The sequence below is a fragment of the Salvelinus namaycush genome, chromosome 11 (assembly GCF_016432855.1).
Source record: "Salvelinus namaycush isolate Seneca chromosome 11, SaNama_1.0, whole genome shotgun sequence".
NCBI classification, from domain to species: Eukaryota; Metazoa; Chordata; class Actinopteri; order Salmoniformes; family Salmonidae; genus Salvelinus; species Salvelinus namaycush.
In genome coordinates this window covers 20,597,955-20,625,466 of record NC_052317.1, presented here as the reverse complement: position 1 = coordinate 20,625,466, position 27,512 = coordinate 20,597,955, and the positions used below count along the sequence as shown (strand labels likewise).

Below are 27,512 nucleotides of genomic sequence, written 5' to 3'. Positions count from 1 at the left end.
GTGAATAAATGTTTTTTTTTTTAAGACTTGGCTATTAATTTATTGTGGAGCTTAATTTAATGTGGGTCAATAAATGCATTTACACCAAATGTGCACTAGATGGTAGCACACCATCTCACTTTACAGATAGTTTTGTTGAAAGTGGGACGTGAACCTCAAAAAATAAAACACCTCAGCATAATTTGATATGAGCGCTGATACAGCTTCATAAATCTGGGTGGTGACATTTGAGAAATATTTCTGGTTTGTTGCTCAAAGGGTTATCAAATCGGTCTTACTGGATGACTGACTAGGTGTTTCTTACATGTGCAATGATACAGTACCACCTCAGTGCAAGTTGAAGACTTCTATGTTTCTGTTTTGAATTATTCATTGACCACAGTCATTTTATAATATAGATGTTCTTCTTATTTGTAAACAGTGTTTTCTCTGAATGTGTCATTGTTTCCCTGAATCTAAAACTGCCACGCCCTGATCAGTTTCACCTGTCTTTGTGATTGTCTCCACCCACCTCTAGGTGTCACCCGTTATCCCCATTAGTCCATGGGTATTTATTCAGGTGTTCCGTTTGTCTGTTGCCAGTTTGACTTGTCTGTCAAATCAACCAGCGTGTTTTTCCGTGCTCCTGCTTTTTCTTATCTCTTTTGCTAGTCCTCCCGGTTTTGACCCTTGCCTGCCTTGACTCTGGATCAGCCTGCTTGACCATACTGCCTGCCCTGACCTCGAGCCTACCTGCCACTCTGTACCTCCTGGACTCTGACCTTGTTTATGATATTTTGCCTGCCCACGACCATTCTCTTGCACCTTGGATTATAATAAATATCATAGACTCGAATCATCTGCCTCCCGTGTCTGCATCTGGGTCTCGCCCTGTGCCCTTATAGTATGAACTGGTCATGACAGACCCAGCAGACTTGGACCAGCTCCGCCACGCTGTCTCCCTGCAGGGAGCCACCATTGGGAGGCATGAGGAGCTACTGCTGGACCTTTTGGAAGGGCTTCGTTTCGACGGAATGCCACGACAAAGGGTTCAATGCTATTATGGAGCAAATCAGGGAGTTAGCTCATAGACAGTCTGCCACCTCTGAGACGCCCCCCCCCCCCAGTAACTTTTTTACTATTAGTGGTGGGTTTGTACAGCCTACCCCGGCTCCCTGAGAACTCTGTTTACCTACTCCGGAGCGATATTCTGGGGATCCCGGAACCTGCTGGGGTTTTCTTTCTCAGTTGTCCCTCATTTTTGAGCTGCAGCCATCTTCGTTCCCTTCGGATCGGTTGAAGATAGTGTATATTATTACGCTAATGTCGGGAAGGGTGCTCTCCTGGGCTACAGCAGTTTGGGAGCAAGAATCCGCTATTTGTCGTGATTTGGAAGACTTCATGACAGAGGTGAGGAAGGTTTTCGATTCTCCGGTATCCGGGAGAGAGGTGGCCTGAAAACTACTTGAATTACGTCAAGACTTTCACACGTTGGCCGCCGAGAGTGTCTGGAATCTGGAGTCCCTATTCGATACCTTCCTTCACGGATTATCAGAGGTGATAAAAGATGAGCTAGCTGCTCGGGAGTTTCCGGTGGACCTCGATTCCCTCATCGTCCTCACCATCAGGATTGATGGACGTCTACGGGAACGCAGGAGTGAGAGGTCTGGCCTAGGTCCCACTCATCCATCCGCTGCGGCTCACTCACCTCCGAAGGAATCCGGAAGTCCCCGAAGGCTGTTTTCCGAGAGGATCCAAGGCCACCCGAGCTCCCTCGAGAATCATCGATGACGGGTGAGTCGGATACACCGGAACCTATGCAACTGGGAAGAGCTAGATCATCGCCTAGGGAACGTTCACGCAGGCTAAGCTCTAATTGTTGTCCGTATTGTGGTGCTGTAGGGCATTACATAACCACTGCCCAATGAAGAGACCTGAATCCTTAGTAGGTACAAGTACACTGGTGAGCCTGACTGGGAAACCTCTAATTCTCATTACCCAAACTCCCTTTTTATGTGATCTTGCTGTGGAGAGACCAGCCTAAGTCTCTCCGGGTGCTCATTGACTCTGGTGCAGATGCGTTTCATGGACGCTACCCTGGTATCGGAACTAAGTATCCCTACTCAACTCCTCTCCGTTCCCATGGATTAATATGCGGGTATCTGGAAACCACAGTGAGTCAATACAGCTTCTCATTGAGTCTCCCCACATCACTATTGTTTTGGGCTTTTCTTGGCTCCAGAAGCACAACCCCGATATTGACTGGACCCCGGGTTCCATCCTGGGTTGGAGCCCATTCTGCCATTCACATTGCCTATAGGCGGCACAGCCTTCCCCGGAACATCTGCCTCCAGGATTGAGTACGGCCTCAGATCGCTCTGCCATTCGCGCAGAGTACCATGACCTCCTGGAGGCTTTCAGCAAGGCTCGTGCTACCTCCCTTCCTCCACATCGTCCTGACCTCCTCCCGGGCACCACACCGCCTCGAGGCCGGCTATATTCCCTGTCTGGTCCTGAGACCAAGGCCATGGAGGAGTACATTGAGGACTCTCTGGCTGTTGGGAGTGTTCGTCCTTCTGCCTCTCTTGCTGGTGCAGGATTCTTCTTTGTGGGGAAGAAGTTCAAGACCCTGCGTCCATGCATTGATTACCAGGGTCTCAATGACATTACAATGAAAAAATTGGTATCCTCTACCACTCCTCTCCTTGGCTTTCGAACCTCTCCAGGGGGCTACCATCTTTTCTAAACTGGACCTTCAGAATGCCTACCACCTTGTGAAGATACACGAAGCAGATGATTGGAAGACGGCTTTCAACACTGCCAGTGGACACTGAGTACCTGGTCATGCCGTTTGGAGTCATCAACGCGCCCGGTGCCTTCCAGGCCCTGGTCAACGATGTACTCCGGGACATGTTGAATCATTTTGTTTTTGTCTACCTCTGACATCCTGGTTCTCTCTCGTTCTGCCCAGGAACACTCTCCATGTTTGACAGGTCCTTCAGTTCCTCCTGGAAAATCAGTTGTTTGTAAAAGCTGAGAAGTGTGAGTTCCACCGCTCCACTATCTCCTTTCTGGGATACATCATCGCTAAAGGGAATGTTCAGATGGATTCGGGGCTACAGAGACTCGAACCATCTGCATCTGGGTCTCGCCCTGTGCCCTTATAGCCTTGATGGTTATGGCACACACAGCGCTGCTTTGTACATTATTGTCCTCTAGACCAGTGGTCCCCCAACCTTTTTTGAGTCGAACACTTTGAGTCAAAATGCAAGCCAAGATCTATTTATTTATTTTTTACATGAAAAAAGTAAGCCTATGCAACATTAACCAATTTAAAAACAGTACTGTAGTAATGAGGTTTGGGCAGTAGGCTATAGGTCCAAAACATTATCACCTCATGTCGGCTTTGCTTGAATTGCCCTGCCAATGCATTGTTCTTCTCACACCATATTATTTTTTTTCTATGTCAACATTTGAGGTAGGCTATATGATCACACCGGTAATAGATCAGTTGTTGTATTACTTGTGAAGTACAGCTGAGTGATTTGCTTTTTTATTTTACTTGGCTGTTGGAGCGTGCATCTGATGGTTAGTCTCAGCCTCCCTTCCTTCCCTTCCTCCGCTGACCAAAAAGGGACACCGTCTTCCAGCTGATGGTGTTAACTCAAGTCGCACCACATTATTTCTGCCTCATGCACAAATTAATGTTACTTCTATGACCAGAGAAAGTGAAATATTCTTCAATATTAAAAGACCCTTCTAATAATAACGCAAGCCTATCGATATACTTTCCTATTTATTCATTGCAGCTGCAATGCTGGTTGTAGTGTAAGTGCAAATGGAAGTACGGAGGTCGCCCATTTTACGGTATATAAGTGTTTAATAGAATGTTGACAGTGCTGAGCAAACTTAAACATGACCTAACTTATAAAAACTGCAGCTCTTTTATCCGTTGAGTCTCTTTCTAGTCATGGTTTTAAAAGTTTTCAAATCTCACAGCAGCAATTTTGCTGTAGCGTTCTTTTATGACTGCAACATTACTGCAGACACGATAATCTGAGCCAACCGATTGGCCAGTGGTAGACCTATAGTGTACTTGATTTACTCCCCCGGGCCGCTGGGAAGGCAGTTTGTAGCTGAGGACATATGAAATGGCTCAAAATGAGAGCACACCGCCTACCCGCCATGCGAGAGAGCTGAATCGGGTGCACCTACCGTCAACAGTGAAAGACAAATAAATAAAATAAATAGGAACACAAGGTTTGACTTTTTTACAGAAGTCGATCGCAATCGACCAGTTGTTGTCCACTGCTCTCGACAAAGCTGGATTTATGTGAGAGCCTTTCTCTCTTTATGAAAAACAGGATGCACTTTTGAATTGACCTTTTTCATTTAAAATTAATTTTCAATTACAATATATTCAATGTAAATAAGTTATACACACAGAAAGAGTTAAGGACAATTTAAAACTTACTGTAACAAAGTTTCTAAACACAGAGGGTCAGTGCTCCCTGTGATCCTTGGGACATCCATACCCTAAACCCTAACCTTAACGCCTAATCTTAACCCTTACCCATTTTAAATGTCAACTTCAACGCGGATCAACGCAGAGGCGACACATCGCGAGACTTCCGGGAACACTTGCGAAACAGACCAAGCTGGGGTTTGAGAAGGCAATGAGAAGTTCCTCCATAGGTTGTTCATTTTCTGTAAATGTAAAGGCACAACTTAGATTTCAGCCAATGTCTTAAGTAGTTGAACATGTCATACTCCAACCTCCTAAAAGTGGCAAACGGAAACGTTTTCATGTCAAAAACAACTTTATATCAAAGGAGTGCCTTTATTTTGCACATGCGCAGTTCGGCGCGAGACAACCGTTAGACCCGATGCCGTGTTTCTCAAATTGGATCTTTCATCCCTCATAAAATCAATAGCATCCATAGTAGTCATATCCGGTTCAAGAAGTGCATTGACTTGGGAGTCAGGGGCAGCTTACCTTACTTCACCTGTGACAGAGGAGGCCAGTTTCTCATGCGGCAGTGTGTGTTTTCTCCATCATTTAATGAAATTACTGTAGAATAGATGTTGAATTGACGTCTGTGCCCAGTGGGTAGTGTCTGCTGTTTTTTGGGGTTTACCTTTCAATTAAGACCTAAACAACCAGGTGAGGGGAGTTCCAATCAGTGACCTTAAGTAATAAATCAAGTACAATGGAGGAGCGAAAACCTGCAGACCATTGGCCCTCCATGGAATGAGTTTGTCACGTGTCTAAAGGCTCAGTCTACTCAGCAGTCAAATAAACAGGAAGCCGTGTTGCCCAACTCAAAAGGGCAGCATTCCACATTGATCCCCCTGTTTTTGGGGCGGCAGGGCCTGGGGGGAATTTGGTGTAGTGCGTCCAATCCACTACAACACACAGGCTAGGCTAGACAGCAAGGACAAGGCCTGTTGACAAATAGACCAGAGAGAATGTCCTGTCATCAATCTATTCTGCCACAGGGAAGGATTGAGGGGGACTGAGTGTCAGATTGCTAGCTATCTATCTTTGTATGTGGACCCATACACCCAGTGGTAGGTGGGACAAATCATAATTCAATGTTGAAGTCTTGATATTGATTATATTGTAGCTATCCTCACAATATCCACATTACAATTCCCAGCAAGTGTGTTAACCCTATTGGCGCCATGCATACGGTGTTTGCATTTCACGCCACCAACCTGGGTTTGCTTCCCTGCCCTGCCGTTCGATACACTGGTGTCAGAAATGGAATGGCCATCAGAACGCATGACCCGTCGTGTAAGGGAGCTGAGTAGTCAAAGCACGGGGTTCGGAGGGGGCAGTGTAGCGATCCTGCTATTTGAGCCACTTTACAATTCTCACCAAGTGGGTTAACCCGATTGGTGCGATGAATAGGGTTTTTGCATTTCACACCAGCGACCCGGGTTCGCTTCCCTGCATCTCGCTACAATATGTATGCCACACTTACTCCTCAGCCTGAAGTGGTGGCGATGACTGGGAAGACGCTTCAGGAGGGCGGTCACGTGTGCTAGCAAGGCAGAGGTCCTGGGTTTGAGCCTTTGGGTGAGCTGAATCAGGAAGAAGTGGTACTTGCTTAGCAAGCAGCGTGATGTCCTTTAAATAGGCTACATTAGCCCAAGAATGTAGCCTACTGTTACGGAGTCTAGGCAAGCCTACCATTGTCTGAGGACTGGCCTTGGCAGCCAAAACAGCCAAATACTCCATCTAAAAGTTAATTGATAATCAAGTGGAATACGGTTCTAGAAACATAAAGCCCTTTACTTTCATATTACATCAAATAATTTCACTAATGCAAAATATACACTTACACAAACACCTGGCATTGTTTTTAACCGGGTTTAACAGCCAACAGTATTTTTCAATTAACCCTTTCCTGGTTGTCACTAGTTACCACAGCCACAAGGTCAAAATTGGCTATATCGTAAACTCATGAAAACAAGAATGTGTTTTATGGACTTAATTTAAGGTTAGGGTTAGGCATAAGCAGTGTGGTTAAGGTTAGGTTTAAAATCACATTTATGAAGAGAAATTGTGGGGGTTTAGCATTGGTAGATGTAGCATGCACAACTCTGCTATAAAGTTTATAATAGAACGCGTGTGAACACACACACACACATCTAAATATTGCACTTGTTTTTTTCACATCTTAAAGTAGAAATAGAATGAAACAAACAGGCATTCTATTTTTGCTCTATTATAGTGGCCACTATAGTAGACGTCGATCAAGTGCACAAGGCTACATGTGTGCAAAAATAACGTCAATAAAAATGTAATAATCCCTTCTCACTCATGTGTTACTGTCAAGTTCAACACAACAAAAACAATATATTTGGGCTCCACTGCACATTATTACATCGTACAGTTTCTGCCTGTGGACATCTATTCTACAATGTGCCAGCACAGCATGATACCCTTTGTTGGCATAATTGATCTCTTTCAGGCAGAGAGTACACCTGGCATACCCCTTTTTATCCACTAATGAAAAAGTGAGAGCGGGAAAGTGTGGTATTCCTTCCAACTCTATAGTGGCTTCCAGTTTAAGCCAGGCACAGCTCCAACTACACTTGATCCCTGAATCCACTTGTTTAACAAGCAATGCCTCATTTTCACCTAATTCTTTAATTAAAAAAATTAACCACATACTGTAGAGGGAAAACATCAGTTCACAGATAGTACTCTAGTTAACATTTCACACAGATTGCAAGGGTCCTGTAATCAACTAACGCGTTATAACTTGAGGAATGGCAAGGAGTCGTATACCAGTTAATACTATAGCAAATGGTTAGGTTACTAATGTTAGTTAACCTGATGTTGTAACGTTAGCCGTCTGACCTTAGCCGACTGAGCCAGCTGATTTTCACACCATAAACTCAAGTATTTGATCAGTTAAATTGGCTAATGTTGCTCTACATTTCTCTGGCTAGCTAACGGAGAATTCGATCCAGCTATTGTAGCAAGACACTAATGAAACAGGCAGGGAGCAGGTCTCGAACCCTCAACCTTCTAGCCCGAAGTCCAGCGCGCTATCGAATGTGCCCCAAAAGCATGCTCGAGCGGCAGAGTCGATAGCCGCACTTATAAACCCAGGGTCGTTACAATACTTAACAATGCTAACAATACTTGTTCCACCACACTTTCTCCCTCACCTCAACCTTCCCAAATGGCAGTTGTTTTTCGGTTACAGATCATGAAGTACGCTTCATCACCTTCTCACCCTAGTCTCTGTGGTTAGGCTTCTCACCTACCTCATCGTTATCGTTCTGGGGACACGTTGCTGTAGCTGGTAAACTGCCATTCAACTCTCTGCTCTCTCAGTGCGCGCTGTTGCTGTAACTAGCACATTGGTTGTCTCTTCTCTCTCCAGTCGAGTGCTGCATTCTGTTGTTATGCGAACGATTGGCTGAGCCTTGGATACAGACAGTATTGCTCCAAAAGCGCATCAATCATTCGCATACAGCCAGTAGTGATCCAAAGCCCCCCCCACCCCACCAAACTTTTCTCATCGGGTTTACACGAATCACGTAGGTCACCTATTTTGGTATCAAAACAGCGAATTTCGCCGAAAGGTGACTAGTTTGCATCCCTGCCCAATGCTACGACTATCAAGAATGATGCTTCCGGTGACCAAAGTCTAGACGGATTTTCAGGCTGAACGGATGGGGAATCCATTTTGACGACAGCTGAGAAGCGATGAGATACCATTTTTCCTTCACAAAAAAACAGAAGATTTTCGATTAGAGGTAACGTTAGCTAGCTTGCTAGCCTAGCTGGACTAAGTAAATTAGCTAGCTAACGTTACAGTCCTGTAAATCATATAGCTAGCTAGCTATCTTTTGGCTATACACTGTCAATCAATTTTGCCTTTGCCATGTAGTCACTGGTAGCTACCTTCAGCAGAGTAAATATTTGTTCGTTCTATAATTGACTAACGTTAGCAAATAAGAGTAACTCAATCTGCTAGCCATCTATTCCACCCTTGTCCTGAAACACTTACTAATATAATTGTCGATTTACAGTGCATTTTTCCAGATTGTTACATTACGGCCTTATTCTAAAATGGATTTTAAAAATCCTCATCAATCTACACACTACCTCAATGACAAAGCAAAAACTTTTTTTTTTTATAAATGTTGCAAGTTTATTATATATTTTGTTACTGAAATATCACATTTACATAGGTATTCAGACCCTTTTACTCAGTACTTTGTTGAAGCACCTTTGGCAGCGATTACAGCCCCGAGTCTTCTTGGGTATGACGCTACAAGCTTGGCACACCTGTATTTGGAGAGTTTCTCCCGTTCTTCTCTGCAGATCCTCTCAAGCTCTAAGGTTGGATGGAGAGCGTCATTGCACAGCTATTTTCAGGTCTCTCCAGAGATGTTCAATCTGGTTCTGGCTGGGCCACTCGGGGATATTCCGAGACTTGTCCCGAAGCCACTCCTGCGTTGTCTTGGCTGTGTGCTTAGGGTCGTTGTCCTGTTGGAAGGTGAACCTTCGCCACAGTTTGATGTCCTGAGCGCTCTGGAGTAGGTTTTCTTCAAGTATCTCTCAGTACCTTGCTCCGTTCATCTTTCCCCTCAATCCTGACTAGTCTCCCAGTCCCTACCACAGAAAAACATCCCCACTGCATGATGCTGCCACCACCAAAAAGATAGAATAAATTATACCCAAGTGTTCAGTTTGAACAACCGTTGAACTGTACCAGCATAACCCTCAACATTAGAGTAGACAAGTTACAGGCACAGAGATTTCATTTAGAACAATATTGGTTATGATTATGACCGTGGATGCATTTCAATCTCAAAACTCGGCAATTATGTTACATACCTAGCTAGTAGATTTACAGTTGCTGATGTTAAACGTTTGCTAACAAGTTAAACGTGAGGCAAGGCACATAAGTTAGCAGGCGCCAGGCTAACTAACCAGCCAACTCCAGTCATGTGCTAATGTTTGTTGGTAAACCTAGCTTTAGGTAGCTGGTTGTAACGTTGTAGCTTGCTGTTTAATAGCCATATCTACGACTAAAAATAAGTTTTACTATCGAAATACAATAGAGCTCAGACTGTACAGCCTCTTCTATTTTTAGTCATAGATATAGTTACCTGTAGTTGTTTAGCTAACTTAGCTAGCTAGACTAGCAAGCTACCTAGCTAGCTATCTAAGTTAGCAAACTATTTTTTTTTCTCCACTGAAACACAGTATGTTAGCCAGCAATACACAAAATAGGTTTCAGTAGAAAAACTAAAATGAACTAACTAGCTAGGTGGCTTGCAGGACAAATAACTTACTTAGCTAGCCTCCGTATTTGTCATCTGCCCTCTTGGTGCTGGCATCGGATATAGCTAAATCCAAGTATTTCTTTCTAATCCTCTTTCCTATATTCCGGTTGAAACATCAATGGTTGAATGTCACCATGTAGCTAATAGAATATCAAAAAATGGTCTAACGTCAAATTCGTTGAGTGGAATCACTTGCCGCCATTGCTGTCTGGTCAGTTCTTTCAGTTTTGCCCAAAGGATTGTGTTGTTAATGTCTGCCTCCCTTTTTAAAAAGCCTGCCTTGGGGGAGGATGTGGCCAGAGCACCAAGCACCGCCCCACACGAGTTGTAGTCTTTCAGAGACTAGAAATAATGTGTCAGCTTGTATATTTAGCAATGAATTCACGGATAGGAACATCGCTGAAAGACGTCCAATGGCTCTACTGAACTAGGACAACCTATCTACTCACACAAAAACGTATAGTGTTATCAATATCACATAGAGCACAGGTGTCAAATTCATTCTACGGAGGGCAGTGTGTCTGCGGTTTTCACACCTCCCTTGTCCTTGATTGATGACTTAAGGTCACTAATTAGTAATTAATTTTGCTACACCCACACTAGCATCTGCAAAATATGTGTATGTGACCAATAAAATTTGATTTGACCTACCCACACTTGGTTGTCTCAGGCTTTGCGCAATGCCACAAAGCAGGACTACATCCCCTTTAACCAAATTAGACACTCTCTCATTGACCTCCATTAAAAAAAATGGAAAATCGCCACCTGCTGGAGAAGACAGATTTTGGGCCCAGTTATCCCTCTCGCTTCACCTCTTCCTCTCTATTCTCACTAACTGCACCATGAATGCAGCCCTCACTTGCATTGTTGGAGGCAATATTTGTCAACCAATCATTAGGGTGTTTTTGTTTGACCCACTCGAACATGAACATAAACGGGACTGAAACAGGAACCAACATGATTGGGATAGAATTGAAAATTATATTTGAGACCTCTCTCTAACCAATTAATTGTGCACATATTATGTTTTCAGTTTGTTAGTTTGTGATATGGGGTATAGAAAAGTTTATTTAGACATTTATACAGAAACTTTTACAAACAATAGCAGCTACACTATATATACAAAAGTATTTGGACACCCCTTTGAACTAGTGGATTCAGCTATTTCAGCCAAACTCGTTGCTTACAGGTGTATAAAATCGAGCACACGCCATTCAACCTCCATAGACAAACATTGGCAGTAGAATGGCCTTACTGAAGAGCTCCGTGACTTTCTCAGTGACTTCCAACAAGTCAGGTCGTCAAATTTCTTTAGAGCTGTGCGCAATGCCAAGTGTTGGCTGGAGGGGAGTAAAGCTCGCCGCCATTGGACTCTGGAGCAGTGGAAATGTGTTCTCTGGAGGCATGAATCACGCTTCACCATCTGGCAGTCCAACGGACAAATCTGGGTTTGGCGGATGCCAGGATGACATTACCTGTCCCAAGGCATAGTGCCAGCTGTAAAGTTTGGTGGAGGAGGAATAATTGTCTGGGGCTGTTTTTCATGGTTTGGGCTAAAACCTTTAGTTCCATTTAAGGGAAATCTTAACACTACAGCATACAATGACATTCTAGACGATTCTGTACTTCCAACTTTGTGGCAACAGTTTGGGGAAGCCCTTTCCTGTTTCAGCATTACACTGCCCCCGTGCACCACGCGAGCTCCATACAGAAATGGTTTGTCAAGATCGGTGAGGAATAACTTGACTGGCCTGCAAAGAGCCCTGACCTGAACCCCATTGAACACGACAAGCTGGTGTCCACATACCTCTGGTTATGTAATGTATCTGGCCTTCTCCCCCTTCACTTCAATGGTGGGCTGAGAATAACTTTCCTTGTCTCTAAATATTAAAATAGAGTGAAGGACAGAATAGTTTGACTGCTCCCTGCCTGGTGTTACTTTTCATCAGGCTCTGTACTCTAGTTTCTCTCTGTTCAAAAGCTTTTGTCTCTTGAGGAAAAAGACAAGCTGTCAGGACATTCCATATTCAGGTTTTATTCTCTGTGTGTAGAACTACATTGAGCTCAGTAATAGTGTTTTGATTTACAAAGACCTTCTATTCTTGTTCTCAGCTGAATTGCTCACCTGGGTGTGCAGGCAGATTTACTGCCTGAGCCCTATGGGCCCTGGTCAAAGGACTTGCACTATATAGGAAATAGGGTTTCATTTAGGAGTGGGATGCAGCCATATTTTGTCAGCTGGATAAATATTTCATCATGTTATTTCCAGATGATTAATTTAGAAGTGGTGCCTGTACACAAAGCGAGATCCATACAGAAATGGTTTAGTCGAGATCGGTGTGGAAGAACTTGACTGGCCTGCATAGAGCCCTGACCTCAACTCCATCGAACACCTTTGGGAGGAATTGGAACACCGACTGCGAGCCAGGCCTAATCGCCCAACATCAGTGCCAGACCTCACTAATGCTCTTGTGGCTGAATGGAGGCAAATCCCCACACTGTTCCAGTGGAACATTCTTGTGGAAAGCCTTCCCAGAATAGTGTATGCTATTATAGCAGCAAAGGGGGGACCAACTCCATATTAATGCCCATGATTTTGGAATGATATGTTAGATGAGCAGGTGTCCACATACTTTTGGTCATGTAGCGTATGTTGACACTGCCATGTTAATCTGAGCCTTGCTGTTGGGAAACCACTACAGTGTCCGACTTTCGGCTGTCGCAGATGCACCTTCCCTGACTTCATTCACCGATTTTCGACTACCGTCTGCAAGCTTGAACACGCCCAGTGTGAGAAGGGGTTGGGTATGAGAGAGGGGTTAAGGGCGGTTGGGGGTGTTCCATGTGGGCGGGGTATTTTCGCGTTGTTGGCAATCAGACCATTTTTTTCCTCCAAGCAAAGAATACAGAAGTTGGTGAGAAATTGCCCAGGGTAATTTGTTATGACAATGGATACAATACGCTATTATTTCATATTTTTGGTCATGTTTCTTGGAGCAGGAATTCACATGTCAATCGGTAAGTGATGCAGGCACTGCCGTATATGGCTTTAGACACAGAATTATGATTCTCAAGTTAGATTTTCACACTTGGTTTTTGTTTTCAATAATTGTGTTTTCAAACATGGCGCAGGTCATGGGAACCGAGCTGCCAGGAATGTTTATTGTTAAGCAAATGACCAGGCGAGAAAGCGGGTGAGAGAACGAATAAAAAGTCACTTGCACGAAAATGGCCTCAGTTGCCTATAGTTTAGGACTAGGGGGTGCCATGGCCAGACATTTATATCCAGTTGTGTTGAAGTGGCTGATATGTTGTCTAGCAAAAGAGAGACTCGACAATTGCTCTCTTTCGGTACTTGGTCCATTTGTGACATCGCGCGCGGTGAAGTCGATTTGTCCAGTATATATTTTTTGTCAACATAGTTGTTTGAGTCATAGGACGAGCAAATCGAACCGAATGAATAGGATCGGCACATGTGAGCTGTTGAAAACGTGACAGTTTTATACTTGATACAATGTGATACAATTTCCAGATAAGTATCATGGAAGCGTGATAGGCGACATTGTAGTCTATTGGATCATACAATGCATCCGCTTATTTGCTGAGGATTGTAGTGTCTCTATAGAGATCTAAAAAGCTCGTCATAGCACTTGTCGAATACAACGAAATAAGTTATCTGAAGACATTAGTCCAAAGAGCACATTATCATCTAAAATGTCTAAATAGTCGATTATTGATAAGGACTCACGTAGGTAGATCAATATGTAGCCTAGGCTAAGCCCATTTAGGCTATTTAACGTTAGATACACTGTTGCAAATAACTGACTACAGAATGACCCGTTTACCAGATACAAATCGTATGCTTTGATACAGAATATTGGAGACGTATCGATTCAAGACGTGGTGTTTCTGATAATTGACTGCATCCATGGATGCTGGAGGCGCATGTAGCCTACGTTGACATTGTAACCCACGAGTTGTTGCCCGAGGCATCATTTTATATATTTTTCAGCTTCTCAATTGAAGCTTTGCTATAGCAAAATTACCTTGTTACAGTATAGTCATTATCTCGATTTCCAATTCTAAAATTGTGCAGGGAGTTTTTTTTATAACGGATGGATAGGAGATGTAGTCTAGAGATGAGAAAGTTATAGTTAATGAAGCCATAACGTGTTTAATCTTAATCGCGATCCAATTTACGGAGTAGGCTCGTGGAAACAAAGCATCCCATCTGTATGAGGAATGGTGATGGGCTCCATTTGTCCACTGATGGGCAGAGCTGAGAACGGCTCATCCACACATACCTTCAATGTACAGAGAGCACAAATTCTCCAGCACAAGCATCCCTGTGTAGGGTGTCTTGTAATGGATGACTAGAGGAGAGGAAAGCAGGGACATGATCAGAAACAGGATCTCGTTTTCTGCTGTAATATGTCATAGGTTCATAAATGAGTAATGTTATTTTGCATGGGTAGATCTCATCTGGTCCATGCCTATCAGTGTACTGTGCTGAGATGTGAATAGGTCTATACGTAATTTCCATGTCACTTACAAACCTATAGTCTACCATAGGGAATAAACCCTCCTCTGAGCCATTCCACAATGTGCACAGAGGGATGGAGTTCTGTGAACCAATTGAAGATGGGTCTTTCCATGTCATTTCAGCCATCCACAACGCCCACCATCTCAGATTGTATCTGTAGTTAGAAAGAGACAAGATTAGCATTCCTGCAAAATTTTGTTGAAATATAATTTGATCTCTGATAAATTAGGGTAATTGATTCCACACAAATTGGCCATTTTTAAATTATAGGAATCATATGCTAATTCAGAGACTTTCCTCAATTGGCCCAGACCAGACCTAATATTTAATCCACTTTAGAATAAATCAATTTGATGTCACATGCGCCAAATACAGCAGGTGTGGACCTTACAGTGAAATGCTTACTTACAAGCTCTTAACCAACAATGCAGTTAAGAAAAATAGAAATATAACATAATTAATGAGCAACAATAAACTAACAGTAGTGAGGCTAATATACAGGGAGTACCGGTACAGAGTCAATGTGTAGGGGCACGGGTTAGTTGAGGTAATTGAGGTAATATGTACATGTAGGTAGAGGTAAAGTGACTATGCATGGATAATAAACAGAGTAGCAGCAGCGTAAAAATGGGGTGTGGGGACAATGCAAATAGTCAGGGTAGCCATTTGATTAACTGTTCAAGAGTCTTATGGCTTGGGGGTTGAAGCTGTTAACTTCTTTGGGACTGGGGGGCAGTGTTGAGTAGCTTGGATAAAAATGTGCCCAGAGTAAACTGCCTGCTACTCAGTCCTAAAAGCTAGAATATGCATATAATTAGTAGATTTGGATAGAAAACCCTCTGAAGTTTCTAAAACTGTTTGAATGATGTCTGTGGGTAGAACAGAACTCATATGGCAGGCAAAAACCCGAGAAAAAATTCAACCAGGGAGTGGGAAATCTGAGGTTTGTAGTTTTTCAAGTCTTTGCCTATCGAATATACAGTGTCTATGGGGTCATATTGCACTTCCTAAGGCTTCCACAACATGTCAACAGTCTTTAGAACCTTGTTTGATACTTCTACTGTGAAGGATGGGGGAATAAGAGCTGATTGAGTCAGGGGTCTGGCAGAGTGCCACGAGCTCAGTCTCGTGCGCTCCCGTGAGCGTTAGCTGCGTTCCATTGCATTTCTACAGACAAAGGAATTCTCCAGTTGAAACATTATTGAAGATTTATGATAAAAACATCCTAAAGATTGATTCTATACTTCGTTTGACATGTTTCTACGAACTGTAATATGACTTTTCGTCTGAACTTTCGCCTGGACTTGCCCGCAGATCCTGAGTTTGGATTTGTGTACTAAACACGCAAAGAAAAAGGAGGTATTTGGACGTAAATTATGGACTTTATCGAACAAAACAAACATTTATTGTTGAACTGGGATTCCTGGGAGTGCATTCTGATGATCATCAAAGGTAAGTGAATATTTATAATGCTATTTCTGACTTCTGTTGACTCCACAACATGGCGGGTACCTGTATGGTTTGTTTTTGTGTTTGAGCGCCGTACTCAGATTATTGCATGGTGTGCTTTTTCCGAAAAGTTTTTTAAAAATCTGACACAGCGGTTGCATGAAGGAGAAGTTTATCTATAATTCCATGCATAACAATTGTCTCTTTTAGCAATGTTTATTATGAGTATTTCTGTAAATTGATGTGGCTCTCTGCAAAATCACCGGATGTTTTGGAGGCAAAACATTACTGAACATCGCGCCAATGTAAACTAAGATTTTTGGATATAAATATGAACTTTATCGAACAAAACATGCATGTATTGTGTAACATGAAGTCCTATGAGTGTCATCTAAGGAAGATAATCAAAGGTTAGTGATTAATTTTATCTCTATTTCTGCTTTTTGTGACTCCTCTCTTTGGCTGGAAAAATGGCTGTGTTTTTCTGTGACTAGGTGCTGACCTAACATAATCGTTTGGTGTGCTTTTGTTGTAAAGCCTTTTTGAAATCGGACACTGTGGCTGGATTTACAACAAGTTTATCTTTTAAAATGGTGTAAAATACTTGTATGTTTGAGGAATTTTAATTATGGGATTTCTGTTTTGAATTTGGCGCCCTGCAATTTCACTGGCTGTTGTTGAGGTGGGACGCTAGCGTCCCGAATATCCCAGAGATGTTAAGAAGACTTTTTGACCTAAACTAGGCGCTCCGGTACCGCTTGCCGTGCAGTAGTAGAGAGAACAATCTATGACTAGGGTGGCTGGAGTCCTTGGCAATTTTTTGGGCCTTCCTATGACACCGACTGGTATAGAGGTCCTGGATGGCAGGAAGCTTGGTGTACTGGGCCGTACACACTACCCTCTGTAGTGCCTTTCGGTCAGAGGCCGAGCAGTTGCCATACCAGGCGGTGATGCAACCAGTCAGGATGCTCTCGATGGTGCAGCTGTAGAACTTTTTGAGCATGTGAGGACCTGTGCCAAGTCTTTTCAGTCTTCGGAAAGGGGAATAGGCGTTATCGTGCCCTCTTCACAACTGTCTTGGTGTGTTTGGACCATGATGGTTTGTTGGTGATGTGGACACCAAGGAACTTGAAGCTCTCAACCTACTCCACTACAGCCCTGTCAATGAGAATGGGGGTGTGCTCGGCCCTCCTTTTTCTGTAGTCCACAATCATCTCCTTTGTCTTGATCACGTTGAGGGAGAGGTTGTTATCCTGGCACCACACTGCCAGGTCTCAGCCTATAGGGAGGAGGTCAGTCTCATCATTGTCAGTGATCAGGCCTACCACTGTTGTGTCGTCAGCAAACTTAATGATTGTGTTGGAGTCGTACTTGGCCATGCAGTCATGGGTGAACAGGGAGTACAGGAGGGGACAGAGCACGCACCCTGAGGGGCTCCTGTGTTGAGGATCAGCATGGCAGATGTGTTGTTACCTACCCTTACCACCTGGGGGCGGCCCGTCTGGAAGTCCAGGTCCAGGATCCAGTTGCAGAGGGAGGTGTTTAGTCCCAGGATCCTTAGCTTAGTGATAAGCTTTGAGGGCACTATGGTTTTGAACGCTGAGCTGTAGTCAATAAATAGCATTCTCATGTAGGTGTTCCTTTTGTCCAGGTGGGAAAGGGCAGTGTGGAGTGCAATAGAGATTGCATCATCTGTGGATCATACCGCCCAACAGCCCTGCCGCATCTGACAAGCGTCGGAGCCGGTGTAGTACGATTCAATCTTAGTCCTGTATTGATGCTTTGACGGTTCGTTGGAGGGCATAGCGGGATTTCTTATAAGTGTCCGGGTTAGTGTCCCGCTCCTTGAAACCGGCAGCTCTACCCTTTAGCTCAGTGAGGATGTTGCCTGTAATCCATAGCTTCTGGTTGGGGTATGTACGTACGGTCACTGTGGGGACGACGTCATCGATGCACTTATTGATGAAGCCAGTGTACTCCTCAATGCCATTGGAAGAACCCCAGAACATATTCCAGTCTGTGCTAACAAAACAGTCTTTTAGCTTAGCATCTGTGTCCTCTGACCACTTCCTTATTGAGTGAATCACTGGTACTTCCTGCTTTAGTTTTTGCTTGTAATTTTACCTTTATTTAACTAGGCAAGTCAGTTAAGAACAAATTCTTATTTTCAATGATGGCCTAGGAACAGTGGGTTAACTGCCTTGTTCAGGGGGCAGAACGATAGATTTTTACCTTGTCAGCTCGGGGATTTGATCTCGCAACCTTTACGGTTACTAGTCCAACGCTCTAACCACTAGGCTACCTGCCGCCCCATAAGCAGGAATCAGATTTGTTATGGTCAGATTTGCCAAATGGAGGGCGAGGTAGAGCTTTGTAGCTGTCTGTGTGTGGAGTAAAGGTGGTCCAGTTTTTTGTTTTTTCCCCCTCTGGTTGCACATTCTACATGCTGGCAGAAATGAGGTGAAACAGATTTCAGTTTCCCTGCATTAAAGTCCTCGGCTTCTAGGAGCGCCGCCTCTGGGTGATCATTTTTCTGATATCTTAGGGCCCTATACAGCTCGTTGAGTGCCGTCTTAGTGCCAGCATTGGTTTGTGGTGGTATATAGACAGCTACGAAAAATATTCAGTTGAAGTCAGAAATCTTACGTACACCTTAGCCAAATACATTTAAACTCAGTTTTTCACAATTCCTGACATTTAATCCCAGTAAAAATGCCCTGTCTTAGGTCAGTTAGGATCACCACTTTATTTTAAGAATGTGAAATGTCAGAATAATAGTAGAGGGAATAATTTATTTCAGCTTTTATTTCTTTCATCACATTCCCAGTGGGTCAGAAGTTTACATACACTCAATTAGTATTTGGTAGCATTGCCTTTAAATTCTTTAACTTGGGTCAAACGTGTCGGGTAGCCTTCCACAAGCTTTCTACAATAAGTTGGGTGAATTTTGGCCCATTCCTCCTGACAGAGCTGGTGTAACTGAGTCAGGTTTGTAGGCCTCCTTGCTCGCACAAGCTTTTTCAGTTCTGCCCCCACATTTTTTTATGGGATTGAGGTCAGGGCTTTGTGATGGCCACTCCAATACCTGGACTTTGTTGTCCTTACGCCATTTTGCCACAACTTTGGAAGTATGCTTGGGGTCATTGTCAATTTGGAAGACCCATTTGCAACCAAGCTTTAACTTCCTGACTGATGTCTTGAGATGTTGCTTCAATATATCCACATCATTTTCCTACCTCATGATGCCATCTATTTTAGTGAAGTGCACTAGTCCCTCCTGCAGCAAAGCACACACACAACATGATGCTGCCACCCCCGTGCTTCACGGTTGGGATGGTGTTCTTCGGCTTGCAAGCGTCCCCCTTTTTCCTCCAAACATAATGAAGGTCATTATGGCCAAACAGTTCTATTTCATTCATCAGACCAGAGGACATTTCTCCAAAAAGTACGATCTTTGTCCCCATGTGCAGTTGCAAACCATAGTCAGGCTTTTTTGTGGTGGTTTTGGAGCAGTGGCTTCTTCTTTGCTGAGCGGCCTTTCAGGTTATGTCGATATAGGACTCGTTTTACTGTGGATATAGATACTTTTGTATCTGTGAAGATGCTGGAGGAAACAATGTCCTTTTGCTGTTGTCCTGGGATTGATTTTCACTTTTCACACAAAAGTACGTTCATCTCTAGGAGACAGTCTCCTTCCTGAGCGGTATGACGGCTGCGTGGCCCCATGGTGTTTATACTTGCGTACTATTGTTTGTACAGATGAACGTGGTACCTTCAGGCGTTTGGAAATTGCTCCCAAGGATGAACCAGACTTGTGGAGGTCTACAATTATTTTTTCCAAGGTCTTGGCTGATTTCTTTAGATTTTTCCATGATGTCAAGAAAAGAGGCACTGAGTTTGAAGGTAGACCTTGAAATACATCCACAGGTACACCTCCAATTGACTTAGGCTAATTGACATCATTTATCAGAAGCTTATAAAGCCATGACATTATTTTCTGGAATTTCCAAGCTGGCACAGTCAACTTAGTGTATGTAAACTTTTGACCCACTGGAATTGTGATACAGTGAAATAATCTGTCTGTAAACAATTGTTGGAAAATGACTTGTGTCATGCACAAAGTAGATGTCCTAACCAACTAAACCAACAAAACTATAGTTTGTTAACAAGAAATTGGTGGAGTGGTTGAAAAACGAGTTTTAATGACTCCAACCTAAGTGTATGTAAACTTCCGACTTCAACTGTAGATAAACTCTTGGTATATAGTGTGCTTCACAGCCTATCATGGTATACTCTACTTCAGGTGAGCAAAACCTCGAGACTTCCTTAATATTAGATTTTGTGCACCAGCTGTTATTTACAAATAGACACACATCACCAACCCTTGTCTTACCATAGGCAGCTGTTCTATCTTGCCGATGGACCGAAAACCCTGCCATCTGTATGTTATCCATGTCGTTATTCAGCCACGACTCAGTAAAACATAAGATATTAGAGTTGTCCCGTTGGTAGGATGTCCTTGATCGGAGCTCATCCATTTTGTTATCCAATGATTGCACGTTGGCTAATAGGACTGTTGGTAGAGGGGGTTCAATCACTCGCCTCCGAATTCTCAGAAGGCAGCCCGAACTCCACTCCCTTTTTCTCCAAATTACGGGGATTTGGGCCCGTTCCTGAGAAATAAGTATATAATTCGCGTCGGACTCGTTAAAGAAAAAAATCGTATTTGTCCAGTTCGAGGTGGGTAATCGCTGTTCTCATGTCCAGAAGTTATTTTTGGTCATAAGTGACAGTAGCAGCAACAATATGTACAAAATTAGTTACACACAATGCAGAAACATTTACAAAATAGCACAGTTGGTTAGGAGCACGTAAAACGACAGCCATCCCCTCCGGCGCCATTCTTCAAATAAGGCTGTAACATAACAAAATGTGGAAAAAGGGAAGGGGTCTGAATACTTTCCGAATGCACTGTGTGTGGTGTGTTTTTCATTGCCCAGAAAACTTAGGAGGCCAAATAAAACCACAATTTGGCCCACAGGCCGCCAGTTGGGGAACCCTGCTTTAGACATATGAGTTACCACACGTCTACTGAATTAGGTAAATCAGCTTTTGGTTTGTTCCACAAACAATGTTTTGGTGTTTCTAGGGCAGTTCAGAAAGCTGATTGAGGACCTTATTACCAAGGAATGTGTTTTGTGTGTATTATTTTGATTTGGGTATTTTCTGCAATTTATGTAATTCAGGGCTCATCTGTTAGACCTTGGCCTCAGTAAGATTCCTAGATAAAATAAAGGTTCAATAAAAAAATAATATTCAATAAATCTAGTACACATCTGATTTGTATACAGTATCAGCCCATCAACGAGCATACAGTATCAGCCCTCTGTCTGACAAGTAGTATGTATGGAGCTGCGGCTCGTAGTATTGTTTCTATTCATCCTATGTAATGCATTCTTAGGGAATTTTATGTTTTTTTCCCCCTGTTAAGAGAAATTAGTCAATGAAGGTAGGTTTATGTCCCATCCTAGTTCCTGATATTACCAGGTTCTGACCACTAGATGGTGGTGTTCCTGTTATTAGGTGGGGGGGGTTTGCGGGGAGATGTAAATTACAAAATGACATTGGTTTTCTTACCCTGTAAGTAGTCTATGGACAAGGTACAACAGCAACCCATGCTTTGGTATTGTTTACCTGGCCATTGTTTCAAATGCTAACTTTTTAGCATTTGTCACACATCCAATGCAAGTCAATTAAGGCTTACCCGATTTAGTCCACTGGTCGATTGTTTGATCGATAGGCTGTTGGTCGACCAGGATCATTTTGTTTTGTAGAGCAGTGGCAAATATATATGTAAAAAAAATTATGGCACACGAGACACCTGTCTGAATTCCGCCTTTCTGAGTGGACTAATCCATTTCGGAGGCCATGAGGGTGGCACACCAGTATCAGCAGTAGTACATAATTTCTAATCTACAATGTTTGTTTGGTTCCGGTAACTTCTTTTAATCCATTAAATGTATTATTATTATTATTATTACTACACTCTTATCGTTGTCATTGTAGGAGTGGACACGTTGTGAAGCAGAGGGCACAAACTAGGCTACACTTGTGAGGAAAAAGTTTTGGTATTATTTCATTCCATTTATTCATTGTCTTTTGTTTGGAGCACTCCTGTCAATCTTGAGTAAGGACACTCACCTGATTACATTTAGAACTAGGGCTTGGCTACCTGGCCTGCATGCAAATGTAGGCTCATAAATGTGCCCATTTGGGTATCTGACACTATTTCTGATTAAGAAGCTCCACAGTGATGGTGAGTTAAGACAAAGAAATGTTTTATTTGCTTCAAAAAGCAAGTAAATCCATTATAAAAGGCTGAGGAATTATTGTCAATTTGAAAAATCTTTCCAGCTCTCTCCCTTTCGATAACCACTCAGCATGAAAGGGGGAAAAATGTCATGCTCTGATCCAGTGGAAATGTAATAAAAAAAGGCCTACCTGATTACTTCTTATCACTTGCGCAAATAACCTAAAACTGTGTCTGTCTGTCAGGAGCTCACTGGCATGGGAAACTGAGGGCCCAGAATACTTTATACAATGTTGCAAGTTTGCTAATGCAAGCTTCAGGCCAGGCCCAAGTTAATAGTTGATACAACATTTCAAGTTCCTTGCAGACTGGTCAGTCATAGCCAATGCGATTTATAGGATATTTATTTTTACCAGGATATTTTCTACTTGGGGGCTGCAATGTTTTTATTTGTTGGCTTTATGTAGGCTACTTGTACTTCTTGGCAATAGAAGTTACTTTTAGATTTGAATCGTGATAACTTGGCACTCCAAAAGCATAATGGCTGAATCTGCGAAGGCCAGCCGCAGCGGGAGGAGGAGGAGTACCGTCGGGTCGGGAACTGATTTCTTTTCAGCCGGCCATGATTGGGAGTCCCATAGGGCGGCGCACAATTGGCCCAGCGTCGTTAGGGTTTGGCCGGGGTAGGCCATCATTGTAAATAAGAATTTGTTCTTAACTGGCTTGCCTAATTAAATAAAAATATATCTCTGACTCCCTCTTCAGTAATTTGTGTCTTTTTTAATTGCTGCGCTTACAGCATCAGACAAAGTAGCCTACATTTTATTCAAACATAGGGTGTGTCTATATATTGACAATTCCACGGTTTCCATTTTTTACCAATCAATTGGTTGAAAAAAATAGACCACTCTTGGTTGACCAAGCTTTAAAAAAATATTGGGGGGGGGCAGCCCAAAAGTCAATGGTACTTATATTAGCACGTTAACAGAACTGATTCTGTATACTTGTTGGGATTGGGGATTCCATTTCTTTGGAATCCTCATGTCTTACTCATTACTCAACACCTCAGGGGTGTGTACTTAGTTCACTTCTGTACTCCCTGTTCACCCACGACCAAACATGACTCCAACACCATTAAGTTTGCTGACGACACAACAGTGGTAGGCCTGATCACCAACAACGACGAGACATCCTATAAGGAGGAGGTCAGAGAACTGGCAGTGTGGTGCCAGAACAACAACCTCTCCCTCAATGTGAGCAAGACAAAGAAACTGATCGTGGACTACAGGAAAAGGCGGTCCGAACAGGCCCCCATTAACATCAACGGGCTGTAGTGAGCTGGTCGAGTGAGCTGGTCGAGAGTTTCAAGTTCCTTGGTGTCCACATCACCAATGATCTATCATGGTCCAAACACATCAAGACAGTCGTGAAGAGGGCACGACAAAACTTTTTCCCACTCAGGAGACAAAAGATTTGGCATGGATCCCCAGATCCTCAAAAAGTTCTACAGCCACACCATCGAGAGCATCCTGACCGGTTGCGTCACTGCCTGGTATGACAACTGCTCAGCATCTGACCATAAGGCACTACAGAGGGTAGTACATACGGCCCAGTACATCACTGGGGCCAAGCTTCCAGTAATCCAGGACCTATATAATAGGCGGTGTCAGAGGAAAGCCCATAAAAGTCCAGTCACCCGCACGGCAAGCGGTACCGGAGCGCCAAGTCTAGGACCAAAAGGCTCCTTAACAGCTTCTACCCCCAAGCCATAAGACTACTGAACAACTAATCAAATGGCCATCGGACTATTACATTGACACCCCCCCTTCCATTTGTTTTGTACATAGTCACTTCACCCCTACTTACATGTACAAATGACCTCTAACCTGTACCTGTACACTGACTCGGTACCGGTACCCCCTGTATATAGCCTTGTTATTGTGTTTTATATTTTTTTGCTTTATTTGATAAATATTTTATTAACTCTTCTTGAACTGCACTATTGGTAAAGCGCTTGTACGTAAGCATTTCAAGGTTAGGTCCATACTTGTTGTATTTGGCGCATGTGACAAAGTTTGATTTGATTAACTATGGTTCCATCCGTAATCATACTGTATTAATAAAATCACAACAGCTGTGATGGAAACAGGAATATTCGGTAATGCAGACAGATTCTACATGGTGAGATCTTTTTGTGTCAGTAAAATGAATTGTGCGAGAAATGTCGGTGGAAACGCCATATAATAACCATCATATCGAAGTAACTTTGGAGTCACGTGATATGGTGTGTGGTCCTCCCACTACGACTCGGGAAAGCATGCTGTTTATTAGGCTACAGATTAAATAAGTTATGATGAACTTCACAGGGTGGTGAAAGTGCACGGTGATGAGCTTGATACTCCTTTCCTATAAATATCGAGGGTCTTATTCTGGTGACATGATGATCGATGCTTGAATGCCGTATGACAAAAATATTCTTGCTCTTATCCATAGTAATCTCATCCATGTAAACTAGCCTACTTGCTGTATATGCAAGCTGTTGGCTAGAGAGCACCTGCTACAGTATTTAACACAAACATTAGAGTTGAAAATACAATGGAAACACTTAACTTTTATTAGGTACATGAATTTAAGTGAAAAGTACATTGTGTACACCATGTCATCACGCACTGATTTTTATCCAGAACAAGCGCGTTTGGTGGAAATGCACCACTGGTAGGAAAATTTGCAAATTTTCTTTTATACGAATTTTGAATTTTCACATAAATCTGTCGTCAACTGGATGGAAACATATCTATTGTTAGACATTTTTGTTGATCCAAATCAGATATGATGTACTTTAATATTTATTGAATATTATATGAATCCTTTAATTTAAAATGGCCAATTTGGGTGCAATCATTTAGCTTAATTTACCAGAGAAAATTATATTTCAACAAAATAATGTTGCAAAAATGCTAGTCTTATATTTCTTGCAGAAATTATTTCAGAACAATCTGAGACCAAATACAATTTTATTGGTCGTGTACACAATTTAGCAGGTTTTTTGGCGGGTGCAGCGAAATGCTTATTTTCAATCAATACAGTAAATGTCTACAAAATAATAAACTATGAGATGGTGGGTGTCAATCCTTTCTTGTGTTTTTTCAGATGAAACGACACAGATTTCACATCAATTGACACAACCATCGTTTAGGTACTTTGTCAACCAATATTTCTCATCAACAAAGGCTTTGTTAGTGAATGCTTCTGCTCCACATATTGAATAAAGCTGGTCGGGCCATTTCAAATTGAAAGAATTTCTTACATTTTTATTTCGTAACATCAGCCTCAAGGACACATATTTTGGTCTCACAAAGGCTTTGTTAGCTGTCCACAAAGCTAGAATATTTCAGCCAACAAAGCATTTACCATACTTTTTTTGTGAATTGTCTGGGCTGTTCTATCCTTGACACTGCTGTTATGAAATAGCCTAAAAATAAGAAATAGCCACTGCACTATATTTGTGAGTGCTGCTAACCTCTACATTCATTATGTAAGTGTTCAATGTCCTTGGTGACAGGCAATGGGTAAAGCAAGAGCCATAGGCTAGATGGATATTCTATATGACTGGGTAAAGCCTTCGGATTCTGCACAGGCACTAGGCATATGCAGACAGATCACATAAAAAGCATATCCCACTATCTGACAGAATTAGGTTGTTGGGTCTAACTGTTGGCAGAAACACTTGAAGCCTTGGTTTCTGTTGGGTGTGTTCATGGCTAGGTTTGGATTACTCTGTAGTGCTTATCATTTTCATGACAGGCTATAGACGGGTTGTTTGTTTAGCAACAAAACAGACTCATGCTCAACTATGGGGCAAAACTGACTAGGTTGGCTTAGTGTTGACAACATGTAGACAATATTTAGTCTAATGTTTATTGAAAACATAAATACATTTGCACAATGAGCACTTGTCTCTCAAATACATTGTTCGTTTTTGGTTCGCTAGCCAGCGAATTTGAGCCATATTACCATAGATGTGACATCAGTCAAAACAAGACATGGACAAGAACAAGATGAAACTAGCTGAAACGAGCCACCTACATTCTGCAGGTGGCAGCTTCTTGTCATTGTTGTTAGATACACTACAGTGTGTTCGGCTATTCGGCTATTTCAGCCACACCGTTGCTGACAGGTGTATAAAATCGAGCACACGGCCATGCAATCTTCGTAGACAAACATTGGCAGTAGAATGGCCTTACTGAAGAGCTCAGAGACTTTTAAAGTGGCAACGTCATAGGATGCCACCTTTCAGTTTGTCATATTTCTGCCCTGCTAAGCTGCCCCGGTCAACTGTAAGTGTTGTTATTGTGAAGTGGAAACGTCTAGGAGCAATAACAGCTCAGCAGCGAAGTGGTAGGCCACACACGCTCACAGAACAGGACCGCCAAGTGCTGAAAATCTTCTGTCCTCGGTTGCAACACTCACTACCGAGTTCCAAACTGCTTCTGGAAGCAACGTTAGCACAATAACTGTTCGTCAGGCGCTTCATAAAATGGGTTTCTGTGGCCGAGCAGTCGCACACAAGCCTAAGATCACCATGCACAATGCCAAGAGTCGGCTGGAGTAGTGTAATGCTCGCCGCCATTGGACTCTGGACCAGTGGAAATGTGATGAATCACGCTTCACCATCTTGAAGGAAGAATCTGAGTTTGGCAGATGCCAGGAGAACGCTATCCACCCCAATGCATAATGCCAACTGTAAAGTTTGGTGGACGAGGAGGAATAATGGTCTGGGGCTGTTTTTCATGGATTGGGTTAAACCCTTAGTTTCATTGAAGGGAAATCTTAACGCTACAGCATGCAGTGACATTCTAGAAGATTCTGTGTTTCCAACTTTGTGGCAACAGTTTGGGGAAGGCCCTTTCCTGTTTCAGCATGGCAATGTCCCCGTGCACAAAGCGAGGTCCAGACAGAAATAGTTTGTCGAGATCAGTGTGTAAGAACTTGAACACTTTTTGGGATGAATTGGAACACCGACTGCGAGCCAGGCCTAATCGCCCAACATCAGTGCCCGACCTTACTAATTTTCTTGTGGCTGAATGGAAGGAAGTCCCCCCTGCAATGTTCCAACATCTAGTGGAAAACCTTCCCAGAAGAGTGGAGGCTTTTATGGCTGCAAAGGGGGGACCAACTCTATATTAATGCCCATGATTTTGGAATGAGATGTTAAACGAGCAGGTGTTCACATACTTTTGATCATGTAGTATATGTTGATCTGAGCCTTGCTGTTGGAAAACCACTACAGTGTCTCACTTTCGGCTGTCGCAGATGCCCTTCCCCTGACTATATTAACCGACTTTCAACTACAATCAGCCCGCTTGAACACACCCAGTGTGAGTGAGAAGGGGTTGGGTATGACTGAGCGGT

The 27,512-nt window shown here is 42.9% G+C and overlaps 1 protein-coding gene across 1 annotated transcript in view; it reads left to right on the top strand.

Annotated features, from left to right (window-relative positions):
• The first annotated feature begins 12,710 nt into the window (after positions 1-12,710).
• LOC120055556 (TGF-beta receptor type-1-like) overlaps positions 12,711-27,512 on the top strand; it is a 49,140-nt gene continuing 34,338 nt past the window's right edge. Inside the window, exon 1 of the mRNA XM_039003431.1 lies at positions 12,711-12,816. Within this exon, the coding sequence (XP_038859359.1) occupies positions 12,741-12,816 (76 nt within the window). The 5' untranslated portion in view covers positions 12,711-12,740. The remainder of the gene's footprint in view (positions 12,817-27,512) is intronic.